At 41.9% G+C, this 26,180-nt stretch overlaps 1 protein-coding gene across 1 annotated transcript; it reads right to left on the reverse strand.

Moving 5' to 3' along the window:
- Positions 1-155: 155 nt before the first annotated feature.
- myh7ba (myosin, heavy chain 7B, cardiac muscle, beta a) lies at positions 156-25,846 on the reverse strand. The gene is made up of 43 exons (XM_088608170.1): positions 25,736-25,846; positions 25,152-25,296; positions 24,406-24,509; positions 23,318-23,461; positions 22,518-22,674; positions 22,121-22,148; positions 21,593-21,689; positions 20,502-20,522; positions 19,807-19,899; positions 19,353-19,416; positions 18,842-18,940; positions 18,257-18,360; positions 17,925-18,063; positions 17,568-17,686; positions 17,057-17,206; positions 16,299-16,469; positions 15,439-15,618; positions 14,703-14,835; positions 14,395-14,474; positions 13,338-13,425; positions 12,214-12,331; positions 11,522-11,645; positions 11,164-11,300; positions 9,938-10,193; positions 9,161-9,403; positions 8,710-8,886; positions 7,846-7,991; positions 7,440-7,530; positions 6,645-7,034; positions 6,389-6,515; positions 6,002-6,120; positions 5,486-5,682; positions 4,665-5,014; positions 4,343-4,467; positions 4,058-4,173; positions 3,631-3,823; positions 3,311-3,514; positions 2,680-2,805; positions 2,155-2,325; positions 1,836-1,940; positions 1,521-1,616; positions 943-1,077; positions 156-255 (listed from the first exon to the last, which is right to left on the reverse strand). The coding sequence occupies exons 2-43, from the start codon at positions 25,246-25,248 to the stop codon at positions 244-246; spliced, it is 5,826 nt and encodes a 1,941-aa protein (XP_088464296.1). The 5' UTR covers positions 25,249-25,296; positions 25,736-25,846; the 3' UTR covers positions 156-243.
- Positions 25,847-26,180: the final 334 nt, after the last annotated feature.

The raw sequence follows: 26,180 nt of genomic DNA on the forward strand, positions 1-26,180 counted from the left end.
TGTGTGATAGTCAGGCCTCGCCTTGGGACTTGCTTGAAAACGTGGAATTCATAAAGGACTTCATTTTGCTCTTTTACTGTAGCAAATGTGATCTGGAGTGCTGTGAAGTTGCAGATGGAATAGAAGGGTTTTTATCACAAAGAGACCGAGGGCAGTTAAATTGTAAATGCTTTATTTCACACTCCCATAGCTGTTGCAGCTAAGTGACTGTTTTCTTCTGTAAGGTGCAGAGTAACTTCTGTTTTATTCTGCTTGCTGAAATAAAAGGAAATACTGTCAGTCTTGAACACAAACGTTAATGGCAGTTATGAAGCAAGTGAAGTATAATGTTTGTTTAATCTAAATTATAATAATCCTTACGCTTATATAGAATGTTTCTGGACACTTCACCCAAAGTGCTTTATGGGTAATGGGGACTCCTCTCCATCAACACCAAAGTGCTCCAGTGTGGTCACCACACTTCAGCTATCGGTGGGGAGGAGAGCAGAGTAATGAAGCCAATTCATAGATGGGGATTATTAGGAGGCTATGATTGTTAAAGGCCAGGGGGAATTTTGTCCAGGAAACCAGCATTAACACCACTACTTTTTTCAAGAAACGCCCTGGGATTTTTTATGACCACGGAGTCAGGGCCCCTGTCACTATTCTGGGGCGTTAGGACCCACATGGACCGCAGGGTGAGCGCTCCCTGCTGGCCCCACTAACACCTCTTCTAGCAGTAACCTTAGTTTTTCCCAGGAGGTCTTCCATCCAGGTGCTGACCAGGCTCACACCTGCTGAGCTTCAGTGGGTTTCCAGTTGTGAGTTGCAGGGCAATATAGCTGCTGGCTATAAACTTAGAAATCATTGCAATGAAGATGCTCTATGGTCTGTAGTAAACTTCATTGAAAGTTTGCTTATGGCTCCTACCCGCTGGTCGACAGTGCTTTGCACTTTGCCTACCTTGCCTCCCTGGTCTCGGGTGCGGACACGCAGCTTGTTGACCTGAGATTCAGCCATCTCAGCTCGCTCCTCAGCATCATCCAACTCGTGCTGGATCTTCCTGTACTTGGACAGGTTGGAGTTGGCTTGCTCTTCCTGGAAGGGGGAGAGGGATGGGACAGACAGATTAAGAAGAGCACACAGCTTCTGATGTACCTACTGTTATGAAGTATAGGTGCATGAAGATGGCTAACATTACTTTTATTTTTTCATAGTGGGGACCCATGTTGTTAATACTTTAAAGCTGAAACACATGCTCTTGGTTCCTTGCAGAGTTTTAAAGGTCTATTTATCACATTTCTGAGTAGTAAAAGCTGCTACAGGTGAGAATGGGAGGCTTACAGGAACTGGGAGGTGATGTTTCTGCTGTTTAAGTGCTTTTAAACTATCTTTATTGTTTTTTCCATATTAAATCTGAAATGATTTTTTATTTTTTTCCCCTGCAAAAACAATTTCTGTAGTTGTGAAAATGGCCCAGGCTTTTTTCACAGTTAACATAAAGCGTTCAAGTTTGGTCCGTGTCGGACAGTGCGACTTACCGCTTCCTCGGCCTGCCTCTTGTAGCTCTTCACCTTGATCTGCAGCTTGTCAATCAACTCCTGCAGGCGCGCCATGTTCTTCCTGTCTTCTTCTGTCTGCACAACGACAGCGGGCTTCAGCCTCTTCTTTTAAGGTTTTATGTGTATGACCTATATTTGTGAACTGACTAATACATCCGTAGATATATTCTACAAGCAATAGCCCTTTGCCAACATTAGAACAGGCTAAGATTTAGCCCAAGTCTTTGAATGGAAATCAAGGACCAGGTCCTGTGTTCAGGTAAGCTTTGTGACTGTTGACTTAAGACTGAGTACCTGGTAGGTGAGCTCTTTAATTCTCCTCTCATACTTGCGAACTCCCTTCTGGAATTCGTTGCTCTTCTTCTGTTCGCTCTCCAGTTCGCCCTCCAGCTCTCTCACCTGGGGAAATTAATAGTTTGCTTCTTGATTTGTTTTTTTTATAAAACCTGGGAGTAGTAAAAACAAGATTTAAAGGGATCTCCGACCATCAGGGATGATTAGGGTATGGCATGCATGAGAAAGTAGTTTTTCTTAATTGTAGATGAATTAGTGCAGTTTGATGGTGCCTTCGGCATTACATGGTACAGTGACAAGGGCCACTCCACTGGCTCACCCGGGCCTCCAGTTTCTGAATCTGCTTCTTTCCACCCTTCAGCGCGATCTGCTCAGCCTCGTCCAGGCGCATCTGCAGGTCCTTGATGGTCTGCTCCATGTTCTTCTTCATGCGCTCCAGGTGGGCACTGGTATCCTGCTCCTTCTTCAGCTCCTCCGCCATCATGGCAGCCTGCGGTGTGATGGAGAACAGACCAGTCACCAGGTGCAATGAGCACAGATTAGAGAACACGTTGCCTTGAGCAGAATATATTTGCTCCTGTTACTTTGGCCAACCATAAGTCATTCACAAATTTAACGTACCATTTGTATATTACATATCCTTTGATGTAACTAAATGTGATGAAATTTAGAAATATGCTAAGCTTTTTGTATTGTAATGTAGAAAGTATTATAGAAAACTGAAGGCAATTAACACCTTTGACAAGCTGGGTATCACACATGACCAGAAATTTAAATTTCGGCAGTGCATTGTGATGTCGATGAACAGGATTAATCAACAAGCTTTTATATCCATATTTCTTACATCAGTTATGGCCTTCTTGGCTTTTTCCTCAGCATTGCGACACTCCTGCACAGCCTCGTCCACTTCGCTGGACAGCTGTGCAATATCATTCTCCAGTTTCTTCTTCTGGTTAATAAGTCCAGTATTCTGGAAGATAAGGCAACAAAGGCGGCAGAATTTATAAGACTGAATGACATGCTAATGAAGGAAGTTGGTTTGCTTAATAATCCAAGTCCGTGAGTCCCCAACATCCAAACAGCATATAGATCTTTTTCCAGTCCTCACAGAACATTGTGTAATGGATTTTCTTAGTGAACAAGCATGTACACTAAGTCACATATCTAAGACTGCAATGCATTACACCTAAACTTTACCTTTATTGTCTACATATGCATGAGTCTGCAAGTTCTTAAGTGGGATCTGGGGACTTGTTTCACCAACCCCAATTTGAAGTAGTGTTGGATTTGCTTAATTAACTTAACATTAGGTCATCCAAGATTAGTGCTACTCAGGGAATTTCAATTATGCATTTCTAAGGCAGCAGTGTACAAATTAAATATATACAGTATATGCAAGAATACAGATTTTAAGGAACACCATCTTAGCTGTGGCTTCTGGCCCTTGTGTGGGTGGGTGTAAGCGTTGGACAGACCTGAGAGTGCAGCAGGTTGACTCTCTCTGTGGACTCCAGCAGCTCATGCTCAGCCAGCTTGCGACCACGGTCGGTCTGCTCCAGGCAGCTGCGCAGCTCTTCCACCTCCGCCACCAGCAGGTTGTTCCTGCGCTCCACCACTGCAGTTTGCTCCTTCAGGTCTTCGTTTTGGTGGAGTGTGTCGTCCAGTTCAATCTGCAGGTCCTGGGAACGCAAAACCGAAATGGACTTATCTGAATTTGGAGGTTGCCATTTTGTTTCAAAGCGGTCGAGGACATGCACTGTTTCGCCACTCCGATGACCCCCTGGCGCATGCGAACCTTGATCTGAGCCTGCAGCTGGCGAACAAGTTTCTGGGACTCTGCTGCCTGCCGGTTGGCATGGTTCAGCTGGATCTCCATTTCATTTAGGTCCCCTTCCATCTTCTTTTTGAGCCTGATAGCCTCGTTGCGAGACTTTGCTTCAGCATCAAGGGTGGCCTGCATGGACTCTATGGCACGCTGGTGGTTACGCCTGAGAAATAGGGGAGGGCAGAGCCTAGGATTAACCATTTGCTTTCCTTAAACGTTATCCTGCAACTGCCTATATTGCCAACTGTGAGCAGGGTGATGGCCCAAGATTGGGTTAGGCGGCTAAAGTTCTCTTGGATTAAGGGATAAACAATGACCCCTAAAACATACCAAGTGCCTGTTGCCATGTAGACCAGTCTATGAGAAATGCACACTTGTCTAAGAAGAGTTGGGTTACCTAAGGTTGTCGATTTCCTCTTCCTTTTCCGCCAGCTTCCTGTCAATTTCAGCCTTGATCTGGTTCAATTCCAGTTGGATTCGTAAGGTCTTGCTTTCCTCATGCTCGAGGGCACCCTGGAAGCAGAAATAGAGTTAAATGTTGTCATTTATCATTTGTAATTCTAAAGCCAAAAAAATGGTTTTGAACATCTTTGTGCAAAATTTGCTACTCAAGATACAGCTGCAAGAATGAAGACATGACCATGTGGTTTAACGGAGATGTGCAACCTGGGCAGATGCTTACCTCTGCCTCCTCCAGCGCTGCCTGGATATCGCTCTTCTCTGCCTCCAGACCTTTCTTCATCTTCTCCAGTTCGTGGATTGTCTTTCCTCCTTGGCCGATCTGGTCCGTGAGGTCCGAGATCTCCTCTTGAAGAAACAGACTATTATGAGATCAGAAGCAGGAGTACGCATTTTTAAAACACCTGCAGCATCGTTCTATGGTTGCAGAACACAATAAACAATAAAGCCAAAATTCAAGCTAAACTTCCAAAGAAGATTAAACCTGCAGGGTAAATGCAGGTCCTGATCTGTAACTGGTCTGCAAGCCCAGTCTTCACTCATACCTTGGAGGTTCTTGTTCTCCCGCTTGATTGTTTCCAGGTGGTCCAGCGACTCCTCGTAGGCGTTCTTGAGCTTGAAGAGCTCCGTACTCAGGCTGCGTGCCTCCTTCTGCGAGGCCTCCAGCTCGGACTGCGTCTCCTCGTACTTCTGCTTCCACTCGGCCAGCACCTTGTCAAAGTTGCGCTGCTTCTTGTCCAGGGCGGCGGCGGCAGAGTTGGCTCTTTCCAGATCCACCACCAGGTCCTCGATCTCGGTCTGCAGGCGGTGTTTCGTCTTCTCCAGGGAGGAGCACTTGGCGTTGGACGCCTCCACTGCTTCCTCGGCGTCCTGCAGCCGCGATGCCAACTTCTTCCTGAAAAGGAGGTCATTGCATTGGATTTTTTTACACGTGTCCCATGGTTCATCCCGTTGCACCACTCCCTCGCTGTATGAGTAACCAGTATACAAGATTTAGATTATACGAGAAGTATTCATTCCTATCTTTCATGAAACAAGCAAATTGTCACTCTTACGAACTGAGATCTCATTGCCATTCTTGTATCTTCTCTAATGAGGAATTTGTTTTTTAATAATTACATTTTATTTTTTTATAATTAAGACTTGCATAGGTTAACTACATATACAGCAGGATAGTTAATGTTTATGCATTAGCTAATGACAAATTCAGTGTACTGTATACTGAATATATAGTTTTGGTAGGATAAATTATTTGAAAATTCCTCTTTGGGTTTCCACAGTTCTGTGAAAATATCCCCCCAGAAAAACTCGATTTAAGCTTCTTGCTCATCGGAGACACCGAGAGATTGATGAAAGAGGGCCTTACTTGGCCTCCTCGAGCTCCTCGGTCCTCTGGATGGCGTCCGTCTCGTACTTGTTCCGCCACTGCGCCACCTCGGCGTTGGCCTTGGACAAGGCCCGCTGCAGCTCGGACTTGGCCTCCTGCTCCTCCTCGTACTGCTCCCTCAGCAGGTCGCAGTCGTGCCGCGAGGCCTGCAGGGCGTGAGCCAGAGCGTTCTTCGCCTGCGGCCGAAAAAGTAAACACCGTGTCAGATACACAAGTGTGTTAGCGGTCCTAAGGTTAAACATTTACACGTTTTTATACATAAAACTAAATTTGAGTCATGTACAGGACTGATGAAGTACTAAATACTATCAATGTCCTATTATCACTAGTCAGCATTTCTGTATGAGATTTCAATGTTAATATGACCCGAAACGCATACTCTGCTTTTTCACAATGGGCTGGTTTGTGTGAGCAAACAAAATGGCTTAAGTGAGGTGAGACTCTGGTCGTTAACAGAACAGTAGTGTTTTTGCAGTCCCTTGCAGAAGCAAGCACCTTGTTCTCCTCATCCAGCTGTTTCTTGAGCTCCTCTGTGGCTTGGCTGAAGGAGATCTTAGTTCGGCTCAGCTGCGTGACCAGGGCTTCACGTTCTTCTAACTTTCTGGCCAGTTCCGCTGCAAAGAGAGATGGGAGAGGGGGACACCTATGTATTACAAGAAATAAGTATTTAAAAAAGTACTTCTTCCTAGATTTGTCCCAGAAAGAAGGTTCTTTTAGTAGAATAAAGCTTTCATCACAACCCAACAAAGAACATCGCAATAAATAATCGTTGGTAGTTTTTATATTTTCTTGTGGGTTTGGAGCTTCGATGCTAATGGATAATCCTGCTTGAAAATCCATGTTTTGTATGAGAATCTACCATACTTCTTTTTATATTCTTACCGTTCTCTGCCTGGACCTTGGCCCGTTGGGATGAGACATCATTTAGCTGGCGCTGAAGTTCATCCACTTTGGACTTGCTTTCATTCAACTGATCCTCATACGTCCTACACATCTTCTCAGCATTGGCCTATAAAAATAAATTGAAACCTCGTGCGTACAGAATTGGGCTATGAAAGCAAAAACAGTCTGAAGAGAAGCCATGAAGTGCCTGATTTATCTCCGATCGTAATCAAACAGGCACCTTCATTTAGCTTACCTTGGACTTGGTGATCTGCTCCAGGCTTGAGCTCAGGTCATCCACCTCCATCCTGGCCTCACTCTTCTCTTTCTCCAGCTTCTGTTTGACCCGCTGCAGGCTGTCTATCTGCTCGCTCAGCTCCGCCACGCTGTCGGCATGCTTCTTCCTCAGAGCGGCCGCAGTGGACTCGTGGTGCAGCATGGCCTCCTCCAGGTCCCGGCGCAGCTTCAGGAACTCCGCCTCGCGCTTCTTGTTCATCTCGATCTGGGCGGTGGTGGCCCCGCCGGCCTCCTCCAGCCTCTCGCTCAGCTCCTCCAGCTCACGGGACACCTCGGAGCGCTGCTTCTCCACCTTAGCCCGGGCGGCCCTCTCCGCCTCCAACTCCTCCTCCAGCTCCTCGATGCGCGCCTGGCCACGCCCCCACGAGGGAGGAATCGTTCAGTGTTTAACGTCAGAGTAAAACTCACTGGTGACTGATGTGAGGTCGGTTATTCAAACTTTCCTACTTGTATTCGACTGAAGCTCAAAACTTTAACGTATGAATTTTTCTTTTGCGCTTTTTTACTTGATTTTCCAGGTATTTGAGTGTAACATTTGCCGTGACAACTACTACAGAGAACAGTGCGAATGTTTATATTTACTTGTCTTGAAGGATTATTTCAGTTTTTACCAAATAAACTACAGTGATGTTTTAGACAACCCCTTAGTGATTAGAAATGTAACTTCATTTGAAATGCGTGTTGCATGAATCTCAGTCCTGGAGCCCTGGAGTAAGACTGTCAGGAGCTCCTGGCAGCAGAGGTTGGTGCTCACCTGCAGTTCTTTGATTTTCTTCTGAAGCTGCATCACCATTACTTGCTCATCTTCAATCTTCGAGCTGAGCTGGTTCATTTCAAAGTCCTTTCTAGAAGAAGGTGAAAAAAGAAGCTGCTTAAAGGTGTCTCATTTCACTTAGGATTCACTATCTTTCTATCTATACTATAGTATATCTATATTATCTTTCAGTACAATGTACTATACTATATTTTTTTCCGGTGTGGCTAATGTAATTGAGTAAATTCTAGTGCAAAATTGATGTCAATTTCTTGATTTTCAGCACAGGGAAAAACATGTTAAAGATTCTTCTTTACATGTAAGAACACATACTATAATATACCACAGTTCTTGGTTCTAAGATTATATGGCTACTGCCATCTGGAACAAGACACGTTGCTCTCACTTTTTCAGTTTTTCTTCCAGCTGCTGTTTGTCATTTTCCAGGTCCATGACGGACTCCTGCGACAGTTTGAGGTCTCCTTCCAGCTTGCGCTTGGCCCGTTCCAGGTCCATTCGCACTTTCTTCTCCTGCTCAAGGGAGCCTTCCAGCTGGAATGGGGAGCAAGGTCTGCTTTCATTCATGGCCGAGATTCAAGTCTTACTTCTCACACGCACAGCAGACATTACTTTCTAAAACAAACTCCACAGGCAAACTCTTAAAACGCTTATAATTTGATCAACTTCAATAACTGAATAGCAGGATCAGTTGTACAGCTATATATTGGTGTTACTTACCATTTATATGTAGGTCTAATATTTGAATATTTAAAATACCTTTCCAATATATGTAGGGAAAGAATTCATCTGATGAATTTCCTTTTTTCCAGCTTTTTAAAATTTCCAAATTTGTGAGGATCTGAACTTGGTGACCCCAGTCTCTACAGAATTAAACTGCCGGGGAGCTCATAGTTACTTAATAGAGCTCTTGTTAAAGATAATAATTTGATTAATTAGAACCTTTTCAGCTCACAAACTGCTAGAGATTTCCCTGTATTACAATTTGCCTCTTAGATGTTAATAATAATGACAAACATCTCATTCAAATTATTAGCTCAATCAAAGGTTTAATTAGTATCTGAGATATCTCCTGGAACAAAAAGGAGGACAAGGTTTCAGTAGCCGACTGTAGCTACAAAAACAATCAGAATGTATCACACACTGCTCCTCCTTTAATGTTGCTGTGACATAATACTGAGATGCATATTTAAGTGTCAGCATAGAGAACAATGCTGAAATCACACCCACGTATACCCCAGTGTTGACTCACATCATCCACTTGCTGCTCCAGTTTGGCCTTGGCCTTGGTCAGAGAGTTGACCTTGTCCTCCTCTGCCTGCAGGTCATCCAGGGCCTGCTGGTGAGCCTCCTGAAGAGCCTTCTTCTCCTTGGTCAGCTTGGCGATAATCTCGTCCAGAGCAGCCATCTCCTCGATCAGGTTCTTAACCTGAGGGTGGAAAGGGAGAGATGGAGTCCATCACTCATAATTTTTAAGCTCCCAACATGCTTTGTTCTACTGCTTTTCAAGAAACATATAACATACTTAACATATTAAGAGATGTTTTAATAAAATACTATAGTGGAGAACTAAATGTTTCAAAGTCCCATCTAAATTAAAAAGTCCCATCTTTTTTCTCAAGCATTCCATAAAACTAAACCACAATGGTGTGAGATTTGTTATTTTTAACTGAATTTATCTTCTGGTCTCCTTAACAGCTCACCTTGTTCTCTGTGGCATGCTTCTCCTTCTCCACCTTGGCCAGGGTGATCTCCAGATCGTCAATGTCCTTCTTCAGCTCGGCACACTCATCCTCCAGCTTGCGCTTCTTAGAAGTGATGTCCGCGTTCATCTCCTCCTCGTCCTCCAGGCGCTCTGTCAGCTCTTTGACCTTGGCTTCCAGCTGGATCTTGGCTTTGATCAAGAGGTCGCAGCGGTCTTCAGCATCTGCAAGGTTGTCCTGCTCCTGGAGAGAGACGTTTGGAGGTATTTAGCACAATGAAACCAGACAAAGAGCACATGAAATATGAATCATCTCCAAATGCGCATAACAAACTAACGTAAAAAACACTGATGGTCTATACATACATATGTCATGAATGTGAATCTAAATGTAAAAAGGAGGGAGTAATTCATTTATTTTGCTGTTGTCTTGTAGTGTCTCTCTTTTAAATTGCATTCCTATTAAAAATACTTAAAATCACCTCTTAACAGGAACACTTCAATTTAATGGGGTTGAGGAACGGTGACAAAGTGCAAAGAAAATCAATTTGCTCATCCCCATAAATTTCAAACAGTCCTAAAAAGTCCAGGACCCTATCAGTTCTCTCACTTAGATCACACAATCGTCTAGATTGTTGTTGCTTTTCTTCCAGTTGTTTACTTTTAGTTTTTTTTTGTGATGAATTTAAACTAATATAGAAGATATGACTATTAATCTAATACTACTAACGATAAAATAATAAAAATACGTTCTGCGAGTGTGGTCATAAGCACTCACAGCCTGGAGCTGCAGAGAGAGGTCGTTCTTCTCCTGGATCAAGCTGACTTGTTTCTCCTCCAGCTCCTTTCTCTTGGCCTCACTCTTCTCCAGGGCCTCCTTCAGCTTCAGGAACTCCTCCTTCAAGTTGGCCATCTCCTTCTCCGTGGCCGCACTCCTCAGCAGAGGCTTAATCTTGAAAAAGAGCTTCATCCAAGGCCAGTGCTTCACCGCGTTGAAGGCACGGATGTTCCACTGGATAACCATCAGGGCATCCCTGGGGGCGAGCAGGAATCGGGGCGCACGGACGTGAGAGAGACACAAACCGGAGCTGCCCCACTGGAAACATGCTTCCTCGCCGTACACTCAGAAGACACCAACTTGAAAGGCGTTAACAATGATCATTCTGTTATTTTGTATCTGTTGGTCAGTTTCTGCTCTCATTGACTTGCAATTTAAGGAAGCCTGCTAGAATCTGAAAACAGATTTCACGGCCCAAGTGTTCCATAACCCCAGTAGTTATCTGTCAAATACAAACTCAAGTGATGAGACATTGAAGGCTGCTTTTGATTTTTAAAAATAAGAGAGTGAAAGATGTATTAATCCCCTATGACCCTGGTAGATATTCGGTCTATGCAGTTATTAAAATGTCTTGCACAACTAGGCCCAAGGGATCGAGAAATTATTTTTAAGAGAGGCTGAACAGCTCTTACACTTAATGGTCTTTGAAAATGTCTCCCTTCCTAATTCAAAAAGCAGGTTTTGCATTGTTTACAATCCATACACACGCACATTAATGTGATTTCAGAATTATTCTCCCAATAAGAAAAGCACTTTTTTTTTTCCTTTGCTGGTTACCTTCACAATCTCTGTGTTAAGTGTTAGATTATTATTAGGCTATGTTTCGCCATGTTGCTGTCATTTATTTGTGGTAAAGTCTGGGAATAGGAACGGACACATTTTATGGTGTCTGCTCACCCCAGCCCTTATATTACATTAAAAAAAAACTTCATTTAATGTCTTCAGCAGGAATGAAACAGTCACTTATCAGAGAGCATCTGCCACTGCAGCAAAACCATACACACTGAGATAAAATGCGAAGAGGAACAAGTGACCTCCATTGCCATGCCGAACATTTGAGCAGAACAATGACGTGCATTAATCATATGCAGTAACTCTGGAAGAATAAATTCATTAGAACCTGTTAGTTGGTTTAACTGATCACACCAGACCAAAAGAAGGGTTACCTTCTCTCGATCATCTTCTGGTACTCCAGCCGCATGATCCTTCCCCGGCCCCTGGCCTGGATCATGGTGAGGATCTTAGCTAGGCGCTCGTCTCTCATCTCCTCCAGCTGCCCCAGCAGGCCTGCCTTGAAGAAGACCTGCAGAGACCAAGCGGTCAGGCTGTCCGTAAAGAACAGGGCTGTACTTGTGTTTGTAGAGCTTCTGAGCTCCCAAAACTAGATTTACCAACCAACGCAGGTTCTACTCCATTTCTATAGGGTTTTCTGTGGATGGTATTTAATGCCAGTCCTACGTCATCTTTCTAAAGAGACCTTCCAGCTTTTGGGAGTTATAATGGCTTTTGCAGTATTGTACTCACCTTGGTGTGTCCAAACTTGTACTGGTTGTGGTCGATGTCCAGGGAGCTCAGCAGTTTCTCTGCAGCCTTCCTGCTGTCCACAAACTTATCATCGGGGATGGCACTGGGGTTCAGGATGCGATAGCTACACGACAGGGGAGAATGAGAAAGACAAGTTCAAGATTCCAACTAAATGTCACCACCAAGGTTTTTAATCCTTGTAATTGCAAACATTGTGTGAGTAGTCCCCATTGCACACACACCTTGACCTCTCAGTAAAGATGTCATATAATTTACTTCTTTTTTTAACAAGGATGTAAAAATATTAAAAAACAGAGGCGGGGGGGGGGAGATACTGAAACTGATAGGATCTGAGATTCCATAAATGAAGAAAATGAAGAAGCACCCCAGCCATTATATTACATTAAAAAAAAACTTAATTTAATGTCTTCAGCAGGAATGAAACAGTCACTTATCAAAGAGCATCTGCCACTGCAGCAAAACCATACACACTGAGATAAAACTTTGAAGGCATTCTGTTCGTAAAATAAACCCATTATCACTTCAAAAAGTATCTTAATATATTTAACTTTAAAAAGGCAGGCATTTTACCACCAACTCATGAAAAGGGTATTTTAAAATAACATGAATATAATAGTGTACAGTATTAATCTTTTCAAATTGTGTAAATGTCCACAAGTGTCCTCGCTCACCGCTGCTTGAAGTCAGCATACAGCACCCTGTTGGGAAAACCCTTCCTGCAGATCCGGATGCCCTCCAGCACGCCGTTGCAGCGCAGCTGGTGCAGCACCAGAAACGGGTCCATAATGCCTGCGGAGGGAGGAAGATTAACAGATGCCCGTTTTTCAATTACATCCATCCATTTTCAAACCACCTTAGCCAAGACAGGATCGTGGGGGAGGCCGGAGCCTATCCCAGCAAGCAACGGGCCAAGGTGGGACCCCGGACGAGACGCTAGTCCATCGCGGGGCAGACACAGACACAGCACACTCACACCAGAGCCGATTTAACTCGCAGTATGTCCGCGGACTGTGGGAGGAAAACCCCATGTGAACATAGGAGAACATCCAAACTCCACACAGCCAGAACCCCAGGAGCTGAACCCATGGCCTCATCCGTGCTAACCACTGCGCCACTGTGCCGCCCTTTATGCTTACATGCAACCATATTTCTCATAAAAATAAGCTGCGATTATTTAAGAGGCTCGGCACCTCACTGTCAGCGACGTGCTCAGCCTTAGCATTTGACAAAAGCAAGGGTGTGTCAAGAATAAACGGGACATGCTTTCCAAAACTCTCCAAGGTTGATTCAGAAATCATCAATTCACAAAATTGTGTGAACTGAGATTTTAACACAAGACTGGGAGGAGCGACAGCCACCTCATTCCCCTACATCTCTAACTTGTAATCTTCCATGGCATCGCCTCCTGAAATGCTACAAGCTATTTAGTTCCTCTCTTCTTCAGATTGTTTTTTCTTTGCACTCTTTCTTCACCGCATCTCTGCCCTCGCAGCAGCCCCTGGTGAATTCCTCACTCACGTCCTGTCCTACAGACAGGTAGCTGACCCTCAAACCAATAGGTTAAGCCAAAGTTTTCATGCCTAACTTTTTCAATAAACAATCCAAACATATTTTCTGATTGGACTGCATCATTCCTCCTGAATTCTGACTAATGTGTTCCTACAAACATCCCAGTATTACAATGCTATGTGTGCTAAAATAGGTTATAGCTCCTTTAAATCTCTTTTAGAGCCTGTCTGAATTAACCTTGGTTATGTGAGAGCCATCTCAGTTGTACAGAATGACCAAGATGTACCTGGAGTTTTCGTCTCATTAGGTATGATACACCGCACAAAGTGAGGCTGAGTTGCACGCAGGTTTGTCATCAGCTTATTCAGATTTTCCTAACAAACAAAGACATAAATAGATGAATAAATAATATAAAAAATGACAACAGAGGTATGTAGAAGTGTAAATTCCCAATTTTCAGCACTTCCCGGCACTTTTGTGGGCATGTATTTACACGAATGCCAATTTACTGCCTCAGGTTTGGCTTTTGAGAATAACAGTTTCCTTCAGTTTTCAAACTTCTTATCAGTTTATTTTAAGCAGCAGAATGCAGGCCAAGTCAACAAGATGACACAGGGGTAGCAACATTGTTTTATTATCTAATTGATCTTGTCCTGCTCATACATATTATTTTAAAAAGACAAGCACACAAAAACACTTCAGTGATTTCCACGGAGTCCTTACATTTTCCACCAAGTCATGGCTGGATAGGCTTTGAACTGGCAGTAAGAAAGGGTGCTATTATACAGGTCAGGAATATAAATAAGCACAAACCTAAATGGATCAATACCCCTTCTGTGGGGTTATGCAAGGCACAAAGTTAGAAAACAGCTAATCCCTGTTTCATCATTTTCAAAGAACAATTGTTATCATGTGTCCAGCCAGCTGTTATCATGTTAAAAGCCAGCTGGGTTACTTACCCTGGCCTTGACCTCAGCAGACGCTACTGAGTGCAGAGTTAGCACAGACTTAAAGTGATGTTCATGTGTTAATGCCTCTAAACATCACTGCAAGTCTTAACTACCTCTTTCTCATAAGAGAAGCATTGCACTGCTCCCAAGTGCTGGGTAAGACTCCAGAGGAGGAACAATGATCGCTACACCGCCTTCCCTGTGCACTACTGTCTTAAGTTTGGTGTTGAAGCAGATCCATTCTATTTACTCCACTTTCAATTAAACTATTTGTTTTAAAATGACCAGCTACCAAACAAAACACAAATAATGCAAAAAGTACAAAGAGTTTGGGTGATAAAAGAAAATTTTGTTAGGGTGGCAGTTCGGGACAAGACAAGCAAAGAGCATCACCTTATGCAGCTGAGACACGGTCTGGAAGGAAGCAGCCTTCTTGCGCTTCTCTTTGGCTCCTGTTTTGGGATGTTCAGCAGCTACAAGATAAGGTATCAGCTTTTAAACAAATGTCTTGAAATCATTTTCTGTTTTAAATCAGGGCGTATCTGCATTGACACAGTTGTCACAAAGTCTCAACTAAAAGACTTGACCATGACCAGTCCATTTTTAGTTGGGAACCCCACTGACTGCGAATGAAACACTCCCTGAACATTCAAGCACACATTAACTGAGGAAAATGCCTTGAAATGCCTCTTTTCCAGTACCTGCTTCAGCACTGACATAGTTTTCATACAAGCTGGCCAGGAGCTTATTAGCTGATTTCTGGAAGCAGGTCACCACTGTCTCATTCAGTGGGTCCTTATTCTTATCCAGCCAACCAAAGATATTGTAGGGTACCTAACAAAAATCAAAAGAAGAAATGAAAATAATTTTCTGATCAATTGCAGTGCCCTTATGAATAAATAAGTAGATACACAAATGAGAAAAAAGCATACCTTGCACTGAGTGTAAATTCTCAATAGCATGCTATGAGTATCCTTCTATACTAGAAGTGCCCAATCCTTGTCCTAGAGAGCCATTTTGTCTGCTGTTTTTTTATTCCAGCTCAGCTCTTAACAAGCTACATCATTTTGTTTTGTGTCATTTGATCAGCTTCTCCCAGCTCTGCAGGTACTTTAAAGAAACTGAGAGAACCTGCAGACACACTTGCTTCCTCAGATCTAGAGCTGGACAGCCCAGTTGTACTTAAACAGGATCATTATACTGTAGATAAGTGAAAGATCTCAATGTAAACTTATTGTCAAAATGTATAAAAACTAAAAGTCAACTTTAGAAATACTTTGGAACCAGAGCTAAACAGACAGAGGTTAGGAACAAAAAAACACGAGACAGGATTCAGACTGCAGGACAGGGCTTCTACAAATAATATAATTTTATATAGATTTTTAGGTATCCTACATGACAGGAGCTGTCACTGCTGTGTCATGACTCATGACTTACCACCCCAGCATAGTGGACTAGCTCAAAATGAGCTTCGTATTTGCGCTTCTTGTCAGGCCTGGGTTTCTGGAAGTTAGCCGATTTCCCAAGGTGGTTGTCGTACAGCTTGGCCTTGAAACTAGAGTCTGTGGCCTTGGGGAACATGCACTCTTCCTCCAGGATTGACAGAATTCCCATTGGCTAAGGAACGGGAAAATTTAGAAAGTGGTCAATTTGTATGGCATGCCAGCAATTTCAAATTCAGTTACAAAAAAGCTGTTCCAAAGTAACTGTTGACAGATTCCTTAAAAGGCAGATGACATTTCATTTTGACATGATCTTCCACAATTCTTGAAATGCTGTCACAAACTGCACGCAGACACTGTCGCATTCCCACAAGCACCCGATCACTCACTAATTAACTTCATTCACCTTGTCTGTTTAAGCTTCCACTCTGCAACCTGTCCTCGCTCACTATTGAGGTTTTCTCGGCCAGAGTTACGCATCCAGTTAGTGACTTAGTCCAGCCTCTCGTTGTTCTTGTGACTCTCTGGATTTCTGACCCTTTGCTTCAGCTCTCCAACCTCACTCTAGCCTGACAATTTGGATTACGTTCGCCTTAGGAATTCAGTTGTTTTCACTCTCTCTGACCCTGCACAGGATCTATTCCCCTACCTTTTCCCTCGGCATATGTGACAAATGCACCATTTCAAGGAGAGAATTCATTCTGCATTTCAGTCTCTCTAGTGATGTACTGTAAATTCTCCGTAGTACCCATTTAACACATTTACTCCCACCACCTATCCCTTATTGGATTTAAGGAAAGTTTTAATCCCCTTTTACTGCTCCAGTGAAACTGGTTTTGTGTGTGCTCCTCCTACCTTCTCAATGAGGTCTATGCAGGCCTGCAAGTCCAGGCCAAAGTCGATGAACACCCAATCGATTCCCTCTCTCTTGTACTCTTCCTGTTCCAGGATGAACATGTGGTGGTTGAAAAACTGTTGCAGTTTCTCATTGGTGAAGTTGATGCAGAGCTGCTCAAAGCTGTTGTACTGCAAGGAATTGAACGGCAGAGGAAAAGGTGAGCATATGTTTTTTTTACAAAACACCCTTCACGATCAACGTCACAAAGTGCAGAGCAAGAACCCTGAATGAAAAAGAACAAGAAAGGAATAAAATGATAAAATTGAACATAAGCTTAGGTCTTAAAAAATCATCAGGTCCTTGCCTTCAAAGTCTTGTTGACTCTGTTATCTGCTGTGGGGCAGGGGAGGGAGAGGCGCTGGGGAGATGATGGATGGGTTACTGCTGTTGTGAAAGTTTTGGATTGTGGGGAGAGGAGGGTAAAAATGGGTTTGTTATTTATAGTTAGACGGAATTATTTAATCATTTACACGTCTCAAAAACAGATGACAAAAAAATAAAAGACAAGGCCATTGAAGGATTACAAGGACAGGAGTAAGGTTTTAAAATCAATTTGAAACTCTACCAGAAGCCAAGGTAAGGATTACAACAGAGGAGTAATGTCATAATAGACTGAGACATTGTCGAGACCCTGTCAAAGCATGAAAACCAGATTGGTTTTAGAATAAATTCCTGACTTTCTTTATATGGAAAAAAAGAGATCTGGGGAACTCACTTCAAAGATCTCGAACCCTGCAATGTCCAGTACTCCTATGAAGAACTGCCTGGGCAGGGAGGTGTACAAGGTTTTGTTGATGCGGTTGACCAGCCATTTAAACATGCGGTCATAAGTGGCTTTGGCCAGGGCACCCACTGCGTAGTTCACCTAAAAACAACACAACATAACATGTTATCCGTCACACAGTGGACAGAGCACATAACTCCCTTGGCCTAAATATTCAAATCTGGTTAGTAATAAGTAACAAGATACAATGCAGGCAATGATAGATCCTAGTTTTATAAGGCAATATGTGTAAATTTGACAAATAAATGATTGTCTATAGCTATCTTAAAGCTCTTTTAGAGCAGGTCATGTCCAATCTTTTTTTATTCAAGTACAGAATCACAAAGATGTACCTGGTGTTTTCATTTTATTACAGTGCACAAACACAGGTCTGTCATCAGCTCATTCAGATTTTCCTAGGAAAGAGAAATGGCACAAAGGCTGTCTGGTGTGGTGACTGTACCTGTTCGACATTCTGCCCCTTGATGACACACTCGTTGCCCACCTTGACTCGGGGGTGCAGGAGGCCCTTGATGAGGTCAGCTGAGCTGACTCCCATCAGATAGGCAGCCTTGTCGGCACCTGGGCGGAAGACACAGGTGTTACTGCTGGAACTGTGCTGGATAAGACGTGTGGTCTGGGACCTCCTTTGCTTTAGCAATAGGTACTGAAATATGAAAGAGCCCTGTGTTCTGGTCAAATTTAAATTTCTCGATCGTTTCCAACGTAACAGATCATATTTTTCTTTCAACAGTTCCCCGTTCTCTCTGTCAGCTTGTCGAAAACGTCCGAGTCCAAAGGGGAAAAAAACTCGACTCACTTTCAGTGCCATCAGCCTCTGCCTGCTCCTCACGCTGCTTCTGCTTGAACTTCATGTTCCCAAAGTGCATGATGGCGCCCACTATTTTATAGCAGCCATACTTCTCATCAGCACTGAAGCCCAGGATATCCATGGCTTTCTGAACAACAGGACCACAGGGAAAGAGAGATGCCAGAAAGACCTTTTTATCATACAGTGATGATCTTCTTACGTTAAGAAAAATCATTTAAGAGACATAAAACGACATCTTATCAGATTGCCCTAGTTGAAAAATGGAAGGAAAAGAACAGTTTCTTTCAGCTGAACTGAATGCAGTACAAACATCATCTTACATCGGTCGCCATGAGCTCGTCTCCGTCATCCAGATTATCCACAGTGGTCACTCCTTGAGAGCAGAAGTGGTAGTCATAGGGGTTTGAGGAGACCAGCAACATATCTGAGGATAAAAACGACTGTTGGTCAACTTTCTGTGTCTAGGTCTAGGTGGAACATTCTGTACTTCATACACCTTTTTTTACTCCTAGTTGTACCCAGCGTTGTTCTAAATGAATGATATCTGTTTGCTGCCTGATCTGTTTCTATCCAGTAGTGTGACAGCTGCCTTGTTTGACTGGAAATGGGTACAAGGACTGAATCTGGAATCTAATCACTGACTGCTTCACTACAGAAAGGCACAATTTACCCTTTACCTTAAAGGTAAAGGTAACATAGTCTAAATGTCATCCATCCATTTTCTAACCACTATCTTTCAACAAATGATCACGTGGGAACCAGTCATTTTTCACAAATATATAAAAGATATTTTAGGCAGAAAACTTGACATGCTAATATCATAAATGAAAAATATTCATTAGGTAGTGACTACAAAGACTTTACATGACATTACGCCAGCGTCAGAGCAGTCATAAACTCCGTACCCAGAAGCTCCGGTTTCCTCTGAGACACAATCTGATAGTAGATGTGATAACTCCTTTCTCCTGGCTGCTGGAAGATCACTCTGGATTTTTCCAGAAGATCTGAAAAACAATTTAATTGATATTTTGGTTAATTTTAATTAATTAAAAATGACATAATATTTAAGAACTGGAAATCAAAGGCAAGCCTGAAGTGTTCTAATTCTATAGATTCTTGTGGGGTGTACAGACACGAAACACAAGGGTGTGTGAAAGTTTCAAGAAGTACTGTATCTCTTTCAACTTTGTTTTAGAAGTAGCAACCGCCATGTTTGTGGGAAAATGAATAAGCACTACTGTCAAACAACTGTGACTCTAAACATTTCACTTAGACACAAACTTCTAGAGAGTTTTTTTCCTCTGACAAAAACACTGTAAAAGTGATGGTTAGACATGAAAGCTGTGAGCCATCCTGGAAACCAACATTTTTTGGTGTAGTATTACTGTCTAGTACCATAAAACAATAATTGCTTACAGATGTCAATATCAGCAGAAGCCAGTTTCCCTGTGGGCCCAAAGTGGATTCTGATGAACTTGCCCTGGGTAAAAAAAGAAAGACAAATCACTTGTTTTTCAAGCCAGTGGTGTAAGTCTAAATATTTTTACAACCTCTCTAGGGTCTGCCGAAATTCGGTTCCATTTTTTACCAAAAATAAGAATCTTGAATGTTTAACAACCAATTTAACAGCCTGAGATAATACTCTAAAATACAAGTGTACTTTTTACGAAAGAACAATTGAAGTTGTTAAGTATTTTAAGTATATCAAGTATGGGAACTTCTGTTGAGAAGAGTTTTTGGATTTATTTTTGATTCCAAAAACATTTTAGATAGGAAGAGAACACGTTACAATAACTACAAAATCAAATCAAATCACTGGACCTTTAATATGACGCTGGCTGCTGTTGAACCCAGGCTGCCAAATACTCACAAAACGAGAGGAGTTGTCATTCCTCAGGGTCTTGGCATTACCAAAGGCCTCCATGGCAGGGTTAGCCTCTATAATCTGGTCTTCTAGGGTGCCCTGGCAAAGCATAACATGGAAAGAAGTTGCCTACTACTGTCAGTAATGTGACTGAATTAGTGTTGAAACTTGTGACGTTTGTACTTGAGCCAAACATGTCATTGTATGCTGGGTTTCATCCTGGTTGCACAGCATGAAGCATTCTGTTAGTGCAAGACTCTGAGCTGGGGGTGGACATCTGTGTATTGTAACATCATACTCAGCAATGGTGATACCCATACAAACAGCAGAGCACACTGAAGTACTCAAGGGAGAAATACCTGGCCCAAGGGTAAAAAACAGTGTCCATTGAGGAGACTCAACCCCACCCTAAGAACTGCTGTGTGTTTCCCCTCTAAATTAGACAATGTTATAAATGATTGTAAGGAAACATCTAAAACTGTTATATATTGCTTGTTTCTAATGACTCGAAATCTTATTGGTTGTTTTAATTACAAATACACAACTGCTTTTGGATTCTTTACACTAGATGCCACATGCTAGATACTAGATATCAAATTGGTTAGATAAACTGCTAGTGAAGACTGCAAACACAGGGGGGAGACAAAGAGCACTTGACTTCCCAGACTGTTTACAAAGAGTTTAATGTAACTTGTACTCACCCCTGTTTTGGTGGCAGGCCCCTGTATATAAAAAAACATATTAATAGCAAATACAAAATATAAAAAATAAGACTAAATACCACAAACTAAGACTTATAGCAACAGATTTAAGGCTGCTTTTGACTAAAAAACATCAGGCGTTAATCATTTTTTCACAGCAATTATAAAGAAATAAATTACTGTTAGCTACTAATCATTTTCTTATTAATGTTTTAAGGTATTAAACATGCACATGTATGTACTATTAATTGATGTAGTATGAACTGCTGATTAAGAGTGCTGAAAAGCAATATAGTACTTTATCTAAACAAAATGTCTTATACCACAGATGTGTAAGCCTTTGCACTCCTTTATTATCTGTGGTTATTTGTTTTTCAATGTGTTTTGGTGGAAATTTTAAAAGGATCTTCATGCAAATAAAATTGTTACAATTTAAAATGAAACTATTAGCCTAGTATAAACTGAGGCTGTTTTCATAGTCAAATTTTCAAGAATTGCAGTGTATAAACAGGACTGTTCTTGCCTGAATCATGTGTGACTGCTTTTGTTGTGAAGCTTAATGGCTACAATGTATTTTTAACTTACAGCAGTAAGATGTTGCTCTGAATTCTAAGGACAAGTGTGCAGTGAGTAGAAAACTGATTTTTTTTCCAAGATGAAAAATTAAATCAAAATATGGGATTGTAGCAAAAAAGCAGGGAGTAAGTGGCCTCAGCGGGTTAATAACAAGAAAAGGTTTCCCAAAACCACTTAAAAATAGCAAAAATATATATAAAAGGGGAAAAAATTATTTTGGGAGGAAAATGGTGTAAAAAAAGGTGCAGAAAAGCACTGTGGGAAAGAGGGCAGCACATTGTAAGCAGGGCTTAAAATGATTGGAAATACTAGCGTTCTTTACGTCATTAAAAAATGTCTATTATACAACCTCCAGCAAGTTGTTCAGGTATTTTAGAACCGTATGAGATTATATAAAATTAAAACATCCTTCTCAAAAAATTAGTGTAGAAACTTTCAAGCCCTACTTCATTAAAAGAAAAAAAAATCAAAAAGGAAAAGGGAAAAATGGCAAAGTTCTAAAGCTTTGGCCTTACTCCTTTTTTGCTGGATGCATCGCCCAAGGCTGCTACAATGGCAAAATACTGAATTACACGTTTCGTGTTGACAGTTTTGCCAGCACCGGATTCTCCGCTAGGAGTGGTAGACAAAAAATACATATACATATATGTATGCAAGAAGTCAAGCAAAAATACACATGAAAAAATACACCACTAGCCACACCCAGCATTCTCACACCAATCTCGCAAACTCAAAAAAAAAAACACAAAAAGTCGTTACACTTTCAAAAGGCAGCAAAAAAATAGAAACTGCACTCGGTTCCAAAAAACAGCTCCCCACATTTTAGAATAAGAATAATTAGCAAAAATATGCATCGAAATAAATATGTGCAAAAAAGGACTCTGATGACATATAGTCCAAGCAAATTCAGGTGTCTGAATGTTTTGAGGCGTTATTGTTATATAACACATTCCCAGCTTTGTGAAATTCTGCCTAAAGTTCTAATCAACTGAGTGAATACTAGCTAGAATGTTTAAATTTTTAAAAGGTGTAATTTTACATACGTGATGAGCATGGACTGGTTCTCACGATCTGTGGAGAAACACCAGGGGAAGATTATAAAGTGACACAGTGCTCAGGGTGATTGCCAACAAACAGAAAAGGCAGTTTCCTTAAAATTCTCATCACAGTGGAATGCCTTTGCAGGGAAGAACACCTGCAGCACCTGCTTTTGAAATAGTTGCAACAGATTCAATTTTTTCACACCTTATTTTAACAGCTGCCTTCTGGGGTTCAGTTCAGACATCCGATTCAATGACATGGAACCATTAACGGAACTCACAGCACAAATTACTGGAGTGAAATGTGAAAGGGTAAAATACTAGCCACCCACACTTCACGTTTTCTTCAGGTGAAGGATTCACCGACACCTGAGGGAACCAGAAGGAAGTGAAGACTTACTGCGCAACATGTCGTTGTAGGCATTATCGGCAATGGAGTAGATGTGTGGGGGCGCCTCTGAGCGACGCTTGCCCTTGTAGGCAGCGACGACGGGAGAGGTGTAGACAGGCAGCCACTTATAGGGGTTCACCGTCACACAGAACAGCCCAGAATACGTCTGCCAGGAAGGAGAAACCACAGTAGCACCATGTAGTCTGGAGAGCAGCCTGGTGACAATGCTGGGGCTATCAGAGAATTATCCCTCTGACCTTTCCAAAATGAAAATGCTAACCTTTCTTAAGGTGGGGAGGATGGAATTACTGTAGATCAGCGAGATGGCAGAGATGGCTCTGGGATTCAAGAAGCTTACTTTCAGCTACATTTTTGCAGTTACGTTGTAAACGCTTAAAAACTTAGGATTGCACAAATATTAACATGTCTCAGGTATATTTTTTGGGGAAAAAAAGAATTTGCATATAAACAAATAGCTCTACTGTGACAGACGTTATAAGAAATGGAAAGACAGGAATTCAATGTCATTGAAATTCAGGAAAGTGAACTATACTACTCATTATCACTTCACTATTGTTTTAAAATGACATTCAAAGACATAAGTTATCACCATTGTAGCCCGAACAAACTTTTAGGGTTTACTGTATTTTAGTTTCCAGAACCAGTGCTGAAGCAAGACAGCTGCGCGACGCTGCTGTGTGCGTATAGTCATACAGTATTTGCACAACACAGGCTAGTCCACAATCGGCTCTTTAGCTGATTGTTGCAAAATACGGAGGGACCTGTGTAAAGGAGAAGAGGGAACGCACATAGATCATCCAGTTGCTGTACCGACGCTTCAGGTTGTACAGAACAGAAGCTTCGTTCAGGTGGGTGAGCATGGCCATGTCTTCGATCATGTCAAACTTGGGAGGATTCATCTGTTGGATGTCATCCTCCTTCACAGTTATGGTCTAAGGAAGGAAATGGTGATTTATTCAAGTTGAACCAACATCCACACTCTCTTTTAAAGCACTGGGAGAATACAATAATAAGATTACTGTAATAGCTCTTTTTACTGCATTGTGTCTGAAGCTCTGTAGAGCCCACTTATACAGTTTTTGTACTTTTATTAACTCAGAAACCCTGAGAATCTTATTAGGGTGAATTCCCATGTGAAGAATTAAGACAATTCCTGAAAAACGCTCCTATTACTTTAACTGTTTTGAGGGAGAAGCAGATATTATTTTGTGTTAAATGATATGTGCAAACTAATTCAAATATGCACCATATATTACTGTTGCCTTGAACTCTGCTTTGGTAAGCTGAATAAAACTGCATATAAAGAAGACATGCAGTACCCCCACCTTATTATTTCAAATACCTCATCTACGACTCTTTCTCCCACCCACAGTACAAAGTCAAACAATCATAGTTGCACTGAAAACAAACTGTCACCACCATGTCCAACCTGATCTCACATCAGCAAGGCTGGTCAGTACCTTCCATGGGGACCTCTATGCAATAACAGGTTGCTGCTGTGACCTGGGGGACAACACTGTACTGTGGGAAGCGCTATTCTTCAGATGAGACATTAAACTGAGCTCCCGACTACTTGGGCATTATAGTCCCTATGACACTATTTGTGAGTAAAGGTGCTAAACCCAGCTAAACCCTGGCTTCCTTCCACTTTAGGCTTGCACATCTACGTTTCAACCTTTATTCAATTGGTACAGCACATTTTTTACTGAGCCACAGCTGTTGCCTGTCACCCAGGGCTGCAGTTCAGTGCTGAAGGAGGTGGGTCCCCTCCTATACATGAAGCATTCTGGGATCCTTTGAATGAATGGCTCGATGTGAGCCAAGCAATTAATATGTTTAAAGTACTGGAACAAGGCAACGATCTAGATGTGTTTACCCTGCCATCCTTGGTTTCCACAATGGCTTTTCCGCCGGCCAGCTCCTTTATCTCCACTTCAGTATAGGCTTCCTTATCATCGGGTACCCAGGCTTTCTTCTTACCTGCATCGAAGGGACCCAGGGCTGTCTTGAAAAACGCTGACTGACATGTCACCTAAATCAAACACTCGCTCTTTTCTGTTCCCAGCATACGCATACGCAACGCAACGCAGAGGTAACGAGACGCGATTCTTAAAGATTATCACAATTGAGATGTTTTGACACTGAACCAAAAATGCAAGGTCAGTAATAACTTGTGAACTGGTTGCAAAAAAAACCCTTCTTAGTAGCATTTCATTATTCATGTATTGAATACATATTTTCCCACATTATGCGTAATTACACAATTTAATTGCCTTAGGTTATTCAGAAGTGAAAAAGAAAATTGTAGCATATGTTCATCTAGGCCTTTTTGTTGTAGGGTTTTATGTTTCGGAGTAATATAAAGATGTTTCCGTCTAGTAATTACGAAATTCCATTAATTTACGATGACAAAAAACTTTTTTTAAAAAAAATTTATAATCTTGGGATTTTGTTTTTGTACCAATTGATTCTGCGTGGTGGAAAACTCTTGGTCTGTTCGCCCCGAACTACAGACCTATGATTTTCGTTCTACAGATCTGCAGAACGGAATAACAACCAAGAAGCGGTGGCGAAAACTGAGAAAAACGCAGACAAAGTCACTGCAAACGAGCACATTAGTACCGTCGAAAGGTATAGTCTGCAAGACTAGCAGCTCCTTGTCGCTCTTCCGAAGGAATGAAGCGGCTTCCCCAAACTCGGACATATCCAATAGAGACATGGTGAAGGTCCGGCAGGGCGCTCGGCACAGCGGACGCGACTTCTTGAACTGCGGGAGAAGAAAAAAACTTCACATTAGAAAGGTTTGCAATTGAAATTCGCCAAGCACAACTCAAGTTTGAACACGGACATAACACTTTCCGCCCAAATCAAATAAATTGATTTATTTTACTAAGAGCAGATTAGAGACCTCTTTTAAAAAAAACATTCCTAAAATTTCGAAATCGAAGCAAATAACTTCAGTTAGCATTACAGATATAGATTTTAAATAAGCTTCCATCCTATATACATTTGCATGCAAAAAGAAACCAAAATATACCAACGTGAGATCTGAAAAACATATATAGTGTGTAAAACATGTAATTATCCTGTGAATCAATATGTTGTTAAATGTTATCAATTTAAATCACACAAGGGGAAAAACACGGCTACAACACATAACAGTTAGTACAATACAGCCAACATGCAGGTAGGTAGACTGTACCAACCTCAGAGCACACAGGTCAGATTGGGTCGGTGAAACGAAGTCCGTCTTTTTATTGTCTTTCTCAAGGTCAGGGTTAAGGGAGATATGTCAAAAATTCCCATGTGTCACCTCCTCCTCCGCCCATTGGTGCTGTCCGTGTGCCCGCATTGACACAAAAGGCAAGCAGCATTTTTATCTCGAAGCAAACCTAAGCCGGTTATTTTTGTAACGGTATTATGTTATAACTGGGATTACAGCAATCAAAAGGACACTGTCTTTCTTTATAGTAGGGTATTGTTATCAATAAACACGTACAGAGTGGTACGTTAATAAAAACAAACGCGGCATATACTGTATTTCTGTGTAAACTACAATTTATCGAACAGGACCACAACTTTTCCAAGTTGTGAAACTAAAACAGCTGCAAGGATGAATTTATATGTATTGATGACTCAAAGCGGAATAAA

The sequence above is a fragment of the Lepisosteus platostomus genome, chromosome 15 (genome assembly GCF_059453375.1).
Source record: "Lepisosteus platostomus isolate fLepPlt1 chromosome 15, fLepPlt1.hap1, whole genome shotgun sequence".
Lineage (NCBI taxonomy): Eukaryota > Metazoa > Chordata > Actinopteri > Semionotiformes > Lepisosteidae > Lepisosteus > Lepisosteus platostomus.

Bases quoted from the DNA above. Each gene is read 5' to 3' on its own strand.
- myh7ba (XM_088608170.1), bottom strand. From the start codon at position 25,248: ATGTCTCTATTGGATATGTCCGAGTTTGGGGAAGCCGCTTCATTCCTT. The intron at 19,900-20,501 runs GTGAGTACAAGT...ATGCTTTGCCAG, and splicing joins GGCCTGCCACCAAAACAGGG to GGCACCCTAGAAGACCAGAT. The intron at 1,617-1,835 runs GTACTCAGTCTT...GTCGTTGTGCAG, and splicing joins TTAAAGAGCTCACCTACCAG to ACAGAAGAAGACAGGAAGAA.